General features: G+C 43.4%; 1 protein-coding gene across 1 annotated transcript in view; it reads right to left on the bottom strand.

The window, feature by feature from the left end:
• UBR5 (ubiquitin protein ligase E3 component n-recognin 5) overlaps positions 1-12,818 on the bottom strand; it is a 219,616-nt gene that overhangs the window by 49,844 nt on the left and 156,954 nt on the right. The window contains 5 exon segments of the mRNA XM_085846879.1: positions 4,158-4,231; positions 4,398-4,628; positions 6,036-6,256; positions 6,426-6,691; positions 6,844-7,101. Coding sequence (XP_085703005.1) covers positions 4,158-4,231; positions 4,398-4,628; positions 6,036-6,256; positions 6,426-6,691; positions 6,844-7,101 — 1,050 coding nt within the window.

The raw sequence follows: 12,818 nt of genomic DNA on the forward strand, positions 1-12,818 counted from the left end.
AGAGTGTGTGGAGACCATGTTCGTGAAGGAGGGGCTTGAGTGGAGAAGGGGAGGAGTCCAGGGTGTGTGGACGGAGTGGAAGGTGGGAACAGGTAGGTGGGTGGGGTTGATGTGTGGGGGGAGATGGGGCAGAGTCCAGACAGCAGGAGGCGGGTCGTGCCGAGGGACGAGGGTGAGGCCATATCGAGCGAGCGAAAGAGAGAGACGGAGGGACTGCTCCGACCTTTATAGGACTTGTAGCGCGGGGGGAGGGCCACCCCAAATCGAAACGTTATCACCTGAATCGGGTGCTCCGATTGGCCCAGACCCCTCACGTGGCCCGCTAACTTTGGCTGGAAACCGCCTCACTTCGTTTCCGGCAAGGCCATCGCAGACAGCGGCAATACTCCTCTCTGACCCCACGAGATGACACGAATCACCCAACACCGAAATTGGCAGGCGAATCGTCCTGCACAACCCCTCGGGCCATGCCCTGGCAATCGGCCGAGGGTCCCGCGTGCCCGCTCGGGCGTTCGACCAGCGCCGATCAACGCGCTCGCTCTGCGCGTGCCAACGTGGCCCGCACTGTACATTACCCGGCTCGATCGCAGCTTCACTGGCCGTAGAGACCAGAAGACGTTCACCATCCATGGAGAATCTGCTGCTGCCAGCGAGGGCCAAAGGCACATCATTATGGATAAATCCATGCATGTTTCGCAAGCGGCGTACGTGTCTGCCTTTGAGCACATTCTATACAGTGCGCGGGGTTTGGCTATTACGCACGTGGCCAGCGCCCGCACGACTCCGCAAGCGTGTGCGCAGGGTGAACACCAATGTGTCGGATATTGAGGTTGAAAAGGAACGTGCCGCCTTCTACCTCGCACACTCGTATCCCGCCCAACATGGCGTGGAGTCGCCTTTATTGGCCTTCGTACGCGTTTCATTCAGCGTGAGTGTCATGCTGGCTGTGTTTCCTGTGTTGTGAAAAACACCATTCGTGCAGCCTCTTAAGAGGTATAGATTTGTATGCCTTTTTAATGCAACCGGCAATCTTCCCCAGATCATCGGAAGCTCGAGTCGATCATCCCGCACTGCAAAGTACACTATATGACTTGCTGCACACGTTGGGTTTAGGGCTCGCTTGGGAACGAGGGCTCTGCGCCGTCGTTTCCTCACAGCGGCGCCGCATGCACAGGCCTCCATGAGGGCCCACCTCACAGCGAAGGCGCACACGGCTGATTTACCTCAGGAATAATCAGACAAAAAGAAGAGTAGAAACGAAATGAAGAAAAAATGATGTAAGCAAACCTAGCTATGAGATCATCACAATGCACTCCCTTGTTGTCCTGCTAGACAAAAGGAAAGGGACTATCTAGACGTATAATAATGGAATAACTGCCTTGGGACCACTGTCTGTTGGATGCATGCGGTTCCAAGAACCGCAACAATATTATATACTTGACGACATGTGAACCCGTTGGGTTCCCGTTGTGACAGCGGTTGATAAAAAATATCATTTAAAAAAAACAAAAAACAAAAAGATAGCTCCAGTGAACTATACCGCTGAGGTTGTTTGCATTGATCAAATACTCCCGAAGGGTACTTGACTGAATCGGTAATTGATTTTTTAATTATTTTTTTCGTTGCCAGATTTGAACGAAACTTGATACTGCAGACCGCAGGAGAATGGTGAGTAAGGTGGCCCTAAAAATTTTGCACTGTTGTGTACCGTTTTGGCTGTATTTCGGGAACATACATAAATACAAGATGAGAGTTTTAGTAATATACTAGATGACCCGTGAACCCGTTGGGTTCCCGTTGTGACAGCGGTTGATAACAAAATCATTTCAAAAGAAAAAGAAAAAAAAAGATAGCTCCAGCAAACGATACCGCTGAGATTGTTTGCATTGATCAAATTCTCCCGAAGAGTACTTGACTGAATCGGGAATTGATTTTTTAATAATTATTTTTGTTGCCCGATTTTAATGAAACTTGACACTGCACACTGCAGGTGAATGGTAAGGTAGGCCGAAAATGTTTGCGCTATCTTGTACTGTTTTGGCTGTATTTCGGGAACATACATACATACATGATGAGAGTTTTAGTAATATATAGATAGATAATTAATTAGCCGTTTTGGGGGGAAGGTAGGAGTGGAGCCAATCAGGCGTAAAAGGGCAACAAATAACGTTAAAATCCTCGTTTCATATTTATTCAAGAAAAGAACAAAGATGAAGTGTTCAGTGAAGACACATCTAGTGATTTAACCAAACATTATTTTTTCGATTCTGTGGACTTTTAAACTTATCGACCGTTTCAGCGACTACTATCTTATAAGGGAGATCATTCCTTGCATCAACTACTCTCCGAGTGAAAGACCCCTGCCTTACTACAGTCTTAGCTCTCCTCTTCTTTACTCTCAGGCTAAGAACCCTGGTCCTTCCATTGTCTCTTGTGCTGAGTAATACTTCTGTATTTATTATGTCTATATCCTTCATTATCTTGAACACCTCTATCATATCCCCTCATAACTGCCTCTTTTCTAATGTATAAAGACCTGTCCCTTTCAGCGGGTGAGTTCAGCCACTCCTCATAGCTGAGTCCAGCTAGGCCGAGAATCAATGAAGAAGTCCTGTGCCGAACCCTCTCTGTAGCAGCTATGTCCTTCCTGAATTGTGGTGATGAAAACTGCACACAATAGTCTAGTTGTGGCCTCACTAAGTGTTCAATAAAGTGTACACTTCAATATTAATAAAATAATGATATTAAAGATCATTTAAAAAAAAAACAGAAAAAAAAACAAAACATCCACAAGTTTAGCGCGACTGAAGCAGTGTCATACATCACCCTTATGGCCTTACACAATGGAAGACGATGACGTTGAGTTGCAGTTTCGGAGATGGAGGATTTATTGATCACCATCGAACGCAGCATCAATCGGCCTCGTACTAACATAGCCATATTGGCAAAGTCTTCTTAACCCTGATGCTGTCCCTCTCACAGTATATATCAATACATCATGGTTGAAGTATTTTTAAGGCATCCCAATTTATGTTATACAGTCTTCAAGCATGTACTTCAATTTAAATAAAGGTTTAAAGGTGAATAAATTAATTCTGACCTTTACCGCCGTTTTACCCAGGGACTATTACATCACCCGAACATGTTGCATTAGTTATTCATGTCTGTCATATGCGTCCATTTACTTATCTACTGTTTATGTCGAAGGTGCATAATTTACTACAAGGTCCTTCCCATTCCTTAACAAGGACAAATGTGTCCACGAGCAGCGTCCTAAAGATTTTGTCGGCGAAAAAATATATATTTAATTAAAAAAAAAACAACAACAACTTCCGATATTTTGTCATGTGCCTTGATTAAGCCAATAGCGAAGCGCGTCATAATGTCTTTACGTATTTACGATATATCGTGTATTTACGAAATTACAATACGATAAATGGAATAATCTTTAAACAGTAACGTGAACTTTTCGAAACTTTAAAGCAAATGTCCGAATATATTTAAAAGTTCATGATAGACGCTCTCAAAAGGCACCGTCTATGTGAGGATGTGTACATGTGCTCAGTATTTCAGGAGATCCAGATCTCGTATATACAAGAGCCGAGTCCTCGAGATTAAGGTTTTGTCTTCACAAGAACAAGAAGAACAAGAAGAACAAGAACAAGAAGAACAACAACGCCGAGCTCTCTATGAGCAGCGTTCGCAACGTGAGACGCTGCTAAAAACAGTAAGTTTCCTGTTTGGAATGATTTTCAATTTTGTCTGACTGCCAGGCAGGGGAGACAGAGTAAAAACATTATCTAACTCCTCTCTACGCATGTGCAGTCGGATCGAATTAAAAGCCAAAATACGGTAAAACTAAAGACGTATCTTCCTATTCACAACATAACATTCGATGAAAACAAGTTGTTCCTTGATTATAACATGACCATCATAAACTGATGAGAGACAGACAGACGGACGGACATGAACGAATTGCTTAATCCCGCTTTTCGCTTCACGTGCGCGGGTTAAACAACATTCTGCAGCTCGCATTCCCATTGAACATCTTGACTACATGTACAACCTTGAAATCACCAAAATAACGAAAACGTGACCCGTGGAACTGGAGGTAAAGCTGAGGGAAGCTGCAAAACCAAATAGGGAAGGACACTTACTCATGTTGCTGTCCTCATCATTTTCATGGTCAGAATCTTCAGCCTCCTGACTCAACTCCAATAAATCACGTGCACTGTTACACATAAATCCATAAAACAACATCAATACTTCGAAACACCCCATTAATACAATCACATTATTATAAACATAATTATTTGGGTAAAAACTTTCAAAATGTGTGTCCATGTGGACGTGCATCCTTTTTCACCTCTCCAAGCAGCCAGTTATTTTCTGCTCACCGTTTGCGCTCGAGCTGTGGAGTGTCTGGCGTGCCGTGTTGGTTTGCTGCCTTTACCCAATAGACTAGAGCCTGAAACACGTAGGCAACATGCTTGAGCGAGCAGACATCGAGCAGTGGCAAGATGTCTGCATGTTCATCCCCATGGGCACGCATCAACGAGAGTGCATACGTCAAGAAGTCTCCACGTGCAGAAAGCACACTGTGTCGGGAGGGCAGGAGAGACGTGTGCCTTGGGTGGTGATTGAGAGAAAGACAAAAATATGTTCAAATATATTTGCTGTTGGGGAGGAGGGGGGGGTGCATGTGAAAGGGATACCAGAGCAAATATGTTCACAGTAGAGGAACAGCTGAACTAAGATGTCTGACTGCAAAAATGATGGTGTGCGTTGGTAACCTCATGGTGAAGACAAGAGACTGGAGAGATATTGCAGGTTCAAATCCATGTAAAAGTAGCAACAACGAGAAGGGCCCTCGGTAGAGCGCATACCTCCGCCCTGTAATGCCTGATCCACAAGAATATATCGGGCCCAAGACATTTTCGAAATATCATGCTATATATAGTTTTTGAGCCCCATCTCTCAATGGTGAAGAATCACTTGAAAAATTCTAGGAGTCGGACCTTCAACAAAATCAAATCAATTTGGCGTTGTCACACACCCAACATGTACACCAAGTTTCATCCGAATCCGTCCACAACTTTTTGAGATATCGTGCTATATATCGGTTTCGCCCCATCTCTCAATGGTGAAGAATCACTGAAAAAAAATTCTCGTAGTCGGATCCGGATCTTCACCAAAATGTAATCATTTCATGCTTGTCACACACCCAACCTGTCCACAAAATTTCATCCAGATATGTCCACTTTTTGAGATATTCTGTACACAGACAAACAGACAGAAAGGGGTGAAAACATAACCTCCTTCACCTTCGGTGGCGGACGTAATAATCATTTGTATTTTAAGCTTCTGGAAACCAAGCTACTCTCAGGAGAATTATAACGTTGCTCTCGAATTGTTGATAAAACCAGACGGCTCACGAATGACCCTCATCTTGGGTGTTACCTGCTTGCCCTTCTTTGGTCTGTTTACATGTGATATCAGCTGACACTTGCTGGTTATCATGATGCCTCGAGCGAAACTTAAGATAGACACTAAACTGACGATGAAAAAAGAAATGCAGCCCATTTCATCTGAACCAAATAAAAAAATTACACAAATTCATTTTTAAACACCAAAAAGCAGCACGACCAGCAAACAATATCATCAAATTTTGCTGAAGGGATGATCAAACTTTCTCTAATCATTGGCAGAAAGTGAATACAGACCCGATCTTAATCAAATTACCCAAACTACATTTCAAATTTTTCCAACTTTACTTTGGCTAAAGGTGCTGTTCAGCAAAACAAACTGCTGCACAAATTGCATCACAAGGTAATCCCATGTTATCACATCAACGTTAGCAAGTTGGCAAAATCACCATCATTGGAAAGATCTCGAGCAGGGTTGTATGATGTAATCTGTTATGTGATGCCAATTTGCAAAAGAAAAGCAAATTAAATAAGAGAAAACAATTGGAAGTTACAAGATGACAATTACAGGTTGGATAAACCAACAAGGTCCAGGAAAGAGGATTGCACCTTCGGGAATCGAGCCCACGCAATGTCGGCTCTTCTCGGTTTGCTCCTGGTCGCTCGCGCTCACGACGGGAAGGGTGCTGAGAAGCATGTAATGGGTGGTTGGGATGGGCCGGGTCTCCGGCAGATGCTAGCGCTGAGCCATAGCGCAGCTGCGCTTCGGTTGAGTCCATTATCCCCACCATCCATATCCACGTGGGCAGAAGTTCATGTTCCACAAATTTCTAGATCATGAAAATGACAGTAGAAACAACATTAAATTGACTCAGTGGCTTCATTAGAAGAAACTCATTAGAAGAAAATTCATTAGAAGGATAGCATTTCATGTAATGATAACCACTACCAACAGGGCCACCATTGGGAATGAGAAGACATCAAGCTTCACAGGCTTACCTGCAAGTGCACAGCATCCTGGTAGCGGATGGAAAGAGCAGCAGGAAGCTGGGATGCAACCACATGGTTGTACTTAGGAAGCAGGGCAACAAGGTCAGAGACCTGCCGGATTACAATGCTGTATGCACGAGCAAGTCCGCTGGCCGATGTCAGGTAACTGCTCGAGCCTCCTGCCTCAAGTGCTGCAGCTGCTGCCACTGCACCAGAACTCAGTGTGGCACCACGCCGGAGTGAGTTGGGGTCAATGTATATTAGACCTCCAGAGCCTTGATGTGTTGCAAAATGGAAGCCAAAGAGAGGAAGGGAAGAAAGTCAGCAAGCAAAACAAACAATATAGCAGCAGCAAGTAAAAGGATCAGCACAAAAGGGATAAGTAAGGAAAGGAGTTGGGAAAGTTGATCAGCTATGCATTAAGTACTCGTAACAGATGTGGCCTGTGTGGCTGCTGGTGGAGGAGGGCGCTGAGCCTGGGGAGAACGAACAGCCCACTGCATGGAACGTGGGGCCTGCGCCGCACTGGCTCCATGGGGAGTATTGGCTGTGCGTTCAAGTGGCTCATCCTGCAGAAATCCATCCTGCTCCTCTTCCTCACTTGGACTGCTGCTACTCTCTGACTCGCTCGACTCCTCGGACTGAGAATCATCCTCAGAGAAGAAGGCAGGCACACTACTTGCTCCTAAACACAAAAGAGAGCAAGGTTTTTTTAAAAGGTTTTGCTTCCATTTCACAAGATTATTGAAAAGTAAATCATGGAAAACAAGCAATAAATGGTAAGAAATAATAATTTTCAAGAAAATACCAGAAAAACTTTTTTTCAATTTAATTTAATTTTTACAGGGTGTCAGTAGCCCATGCCAGTGCAATTTTATCAAGGATTAACGAAAAGGCAAAATGCTTTCGATTAACTTTCTAAATGTCTAACCCCTCCATTAGTTATGTTTGAGATCCGATGAATCCTATTCCAAAATAACCACCACCGTTTCATTTCTTACTAAATAATGAATTGGTTTGGTACGGTAATAATAAAGCAGAGATATGATGACTTGTAATCAACAAATGCCTACCCACTGCGCCGAGGCTGCTTGCACATTTCTGAAGGGGATTCTTTGTTTTGAAGACTCTTCTTTCATCATCACATGGTAACTTCATAAATCAATAATTGTACAAAGTGTTTTACAAAAGCTCTTATTTTTAAAATCGATAGTTTCACTTCTTCAAATTGTAAAGTTGAAATTTTAATTGGATTTTCAGTAAGTTATCAAAGTATTAATTAAAGTAATTTTACTTCCTGAGAAATGCACATTTCTCCTTAACAAGAAAAAGAAAAAAAAAAAAAAAGCAATCCATCGTCGCTGCAATTAAGGACCCTGCGATTACTTTGCTCACCCACTTGACAGCGCTGAGAAATTTGACTCGTAATAACAACTTTCGCTGACAATCCAAAAGTCGTGCACACATGAATAGACAGGTTTCCACTCCCCCCCTCCCCTTAACTGCATTATATTTGATTTGTGGATAGCATTTCATGGCAATTTATTCACTTGAACAGAATAGATACCATGGCGACCTCATTTGACTTGACTTTTCCATTCCAGTCCATCGCAGAACATCTTCATGTTTTAAATGCCTCTTCCAGCACAATCCATTCGTTTCTGTTCTCTGCAATCCAAGGCCATTGTACTGAAGTGAATTTTTCAATTTTCTCTCTCCACCTAATCTTTGTCGTCCTCCGATTCCAACGGGTCCTTCTCAGGGTTGCCAGTTTGTCATTCTTGTCATCCACCATATGTCCGTTCTTCTTGCCTTGCTTCCAGAAGAGTTCAGTTTCAGTCTTTTGGTCATTATCAATATGCTGGAGAATTATATCTTCTGTTCGATGCACCAGTTGTGCCTCTTTCTCCATTTGTGTTAGGCGAAGAGAGCATGCTGTATTTCAATGGTTCTTAGTGTGGTGATCAATTTTTTGCTCAAGCATCATTTTAGGGAATAGTTCACTCCCATACTTCATTGCTGCCATTGTGCATCAATTGCATGCTTTCGTTTTCATACACCAGACCAATTAGGCCATCAGCCATGGCTCAGAAAGTGCCTGAAAATCAAGTTTCGTTCCACTCATCGGGGGGGGGGGGGCGGGGGGGGGGTAGACAAAACCTTGATGATATGATAGTATATATCCAAATACATATGTATGCAAAAGTTCTCCACTCAAACAGCTGCAGTTATTGTGCATTTTCATCTTGAAAATCGATGCATTCCCCGCGCTCTCTCATTTGAATTTTCTCCACTCTGATCACGTGTGGGCCAGGTGACGCCTCGACAGCCAATAGATCGGCTGACATCGTATGCAAATTACGTCAGACTGTCATGTGACCAGCTAAGTTGTCCAAGATGGCAGCTTCCTGCAAGGAGGAAATCACCGGCAGCTGATCGGTAATTGTTGATGAATATGGCCAGTAAGGACGCTCCGCAGTGTATTATTCACCAGGACAATGTAGCAAACGAAGAAGCCAAACGTTTTACGTCTGTAAGATGGGATAAATGGAGAGAAAGTGTCAACAAATGGCTCGTCTTAGACGGTCACGAACGACGTTTAGCCGAGAGTGCCGGTGTAACAGGATAAGTCGCCCCCTGGACAACTTCCCCCCCGGGGGGGTACTTGTCCGAGGATAAGTCTCCCCCTCCCTGGATAACTTGCCCCCCCCCATGGCCAAAAATAGATTTATACTAAAAATATATACCTCTCGGTGTTCATGTTCTTTATATACTATTTTTTTTATCCATTTTCTCTTTTTAATCCTCGGACAAGTACCCGGGGGGGAAAGTTGTCGGGGGGGGGGGGGTTGTTAAACTGTTACACCGGCGCGGAGGACTAACTTCGATCATGGGCCTATTGTACCCGGAGTGCCGGTGTAAATATTTCAAGCTACCCCCCTTTCAAGTTACCTCCCGATAATCTGAAATCGATTTCAAGTTACCCCCGTGGGTAGCTTGAAATCGATTTCATCCTACCCCCTACGATTTCAGATTACCCCTCAAAACATTTATTTATGCATGTCTATTTACAAAAAATAGTAATTTAATTGATATTGAAAACTAATAAGGGAAAAACCATTGACCACATGACAGCCTTTAAAGAGTTTGCAATGAATTTTGATTTTATTATGAATGATTTTATTTTAATATTGTTATTAATTGAAATCACTGTTTCTCATACAGTTATAGTTTTTGCCACATTTTTATGAAATCCTTCTTCGATATAGTTGATCTAAATAGACATACTGGTATATCTTTTTAACCAACTCAGACTATATTTACAATTATGGAAACAACACAATAAAATCAATGTATAAGAAAGGCAATGAAAACAGCTTATTTTTATTTCACAATTTCGTTGTGGTGGTGGTGGTGGTGGTCTTAGCTGCCGGGGTAGCTATCATTTCTTGAAGCGCGACTGTGTCGCTGATGCAGTGCTCCTCTACCAGTACACACACTGGAACTGGTACTCATTTCGCCGACCTCAGAAGGATGACAGGCTGAGTCAACCCCCTGGTGTATTAATTCAGCGGCCGACTGGGCTTGAACTCAGGACCCTAGGATCCCAAGCCGCCACCCTAACCACTGAGCCAACACCAGGCTACGCACTCAGCCCGTCATCCTTCCGAGGTCGGCGAAATGAGTACCAGTTCCAGTGTGTGTACTGGTAGAGGAGCACTGCATTAACGACACAGTCGTGTTTCAATAAATGATACCTACCCCGGAAGCTAAGCTACCATACGACCACCACTGCCACAACGAAATTGTGAATTAAAAATAAGCTGTTTTCATTGCCTTTCTGATACATCGATTTTATTGCGTTGTTTCCATAATTGTAAATATAGTCTGAGTTGGTTAAAAAGATATACCAGTATGTCTATTTGTATCAACTATATTGAAGAAGAATTTCATAAAAATGTGGAAAAAAACTATAACTGTGGGAGAAATACTGATTTCAATGAATAACAATATTAAAATAAAATAATTTCATAATAAAATCAAAATTCATTGCAAACTCTTTTAAGGCTGTCACATGGTCAATGATTTTTCCCGAATTAGTTTTCAATATCAATTAAATTACTATTTTTTGTAAATAAACATGCATAAATAAATGTTTTGAGGGGGGTAATCTGAAATCGTAGAGGGTAGGATGAAATCGATTTCAAGCTACCCCCGGGGGTAACTTGAAATCGATTTCAGATTGTCGGGAGGTAACTTGAAAGGGGGGTAGCTTGAAATATTTACACCGGCACTCCAGGTACAATAGGCCCATGATCGAAGTTAGTCCTCCCACGCCGGTGCAACAGTTTAACTACCCCCCTCCCCTCCCCCCAGGACAACTTCCCCCCCCCCCGGGGCGGGTACTTGTCCGAGGATTAAAAATAGAAAATGGATAAAAAAAATAGTATGTAAAGAACATGAACACCGAGAGGCATATATTTTTAGTATAAATCTATTTTTGGCCATAGGGGGGGGCAAGTTATCCAGGGAGGGGGGGAGACTTATCCTAGGACAAGTACCCCCCCCGGGGGGGAAGTTGTCCAGGGGGCGACTTATCCTGTTACACCGGCACTCTCGGCTAAATGTCGTTCGTGACCGTCTAAGACGAGCCATTTGGTTGACACTTTCTCTCCATTTATCCCATCTTACAGACGTAAAACGTTTGACTTCTTCATTCGCTACATTGTCCTGGTGAATAATACACTGGGGAGCGTCCTCACTGGCCATATTCATCAAAAATCGCCGATCAGCTGCCAGTGATTTCCTCCCTGCAGGAAGCTGCCATCTTGGACAACTTATCTGGTCACATGACAGTCTGACGTAATTTGCATACGATGTCAGCCGATCTATTGGCTGTCGAGGCGTCACGTGGCCCACACGTGATCCGAGTGGAGAAAATTCAAATGAGAGAGTGCGGGAAATGCATAGATTTTCAAGATGAAAATACACAATAACTGCAGCTGTTTGAGTGGAGAACTTTTTGGATACGTATGTATTTGGATATATACCATCATATCATCAAGGTTTTGTCTACCCCCCCTCCCCCCGCACCCATGAGTGGAACGAAACTGCACGATACAACTTACGGCTGATGGCCTAAATGTGCTTTTTATTACTTTTCAAATTTTCCAATTGCTGCCCATCCTGCTTTGAGACATCTCTTCAATTTTTCAAAGTAATCCGTATCCATTCTTATGAGCTGGTGTCAGTAAATGTAATTGCGAGATTCTTCAATTTTGTCAATGACCAGTTCAAATTTCTTGCTTTCTTGCATAGCAGTTGAACTCGATTTTTGTTTTCGTCATATTCATTTTAGTCCAATCCTTTGACTCCAAATTTAGCTCTTCGATCACTTTTTTTGGTGCAGTTTCAAGCTTCCTGTTCCACAAATGGAGACTTGTTGATCGATCTGGAGTTTCGGTTGTGTGGAAACAAATGGTGTCAGACAAACTCGACATCACCTGCCGACGGCTTTTTCATAATCGTTTGTTTTCATCATAAAGGTGACCGGATAAGTTCTCATTTCAGACTTGAGATGAGTATTTTGAGGCATTCGCATTTTTACTTTGAACCTGAATGCTTTGAAAGTAATGCAATGAGATGATCCAAAGTTGCTACATTTCAACTTGTAAAAATAGCACCGCAAAGCGGGCATAACCCCTCAGCCCCTTGACGCAAACCAATTTCAAGATGGTGGCCATATTGAAAATTGCAGCGCGCCCATTTTCGAAAGGAACCTTCTTCGACTCAACCCCAACATACCCTGCAAAAATGGATTTAATCGGACATGGCGTTCTCCTCGAAATCGACGGAAACCAATTTCAAGATGGCTGCCATGGAGGCCACATTGAAAATCGCAGCGTGCCCATTTTCGAAAGGAACCTTCCTCTACTCAACCCCAACATACCCTGCAAAAATAGATTTAATCGGACAAGGCGTTCTCCTCGAAATTAACGGAAACCAAAAGTTGACAGACACCCGGACGGACGCCCGCCGGACAACGCCTGTGACGACAATACCCCTTTTTCAGCCCAATTCGGGCTGAGGGGTAAAAAGTGGATAAAGACTGTGGATTACTTGCTATTTGTAAACCCTCCATGGCCACGACAAAATATAAGCGATGTTAACTAATACAATTTTCCTCTCCTGAGCAGGCCATTGCTGTGGTGTAGAGGGTAAGGATGGCCAGTGGTGAAACACCCCCTACAGTGGTGTTTCACCACTGGCTTTTCACCCCCTACAGTGGTGAAAAGAGAGTGGCAATATGTGGGAGAATTGAGAGTTCGTTGGGTGTTTCTCAGATGGCTCAGTTGGCAGAGCACTGACACAGTAAGCCAGAGGTCCTGGGTTTGATGCCCA

Source organism: Eptatretus burgeri, chromosome 11 (genome assembly GCF_056783735.1).
Source record: "Eptatretus burgeri isolate ZD-2024b chromosome 11, Ebu_testis_v1, whole genome shotgun sequence".
NCBI lineage: Eukaryota > Metazoa > Chordata > Myxini > Myxiniformes > Myxinidae > Eptatretus > Eptatretus burgeri.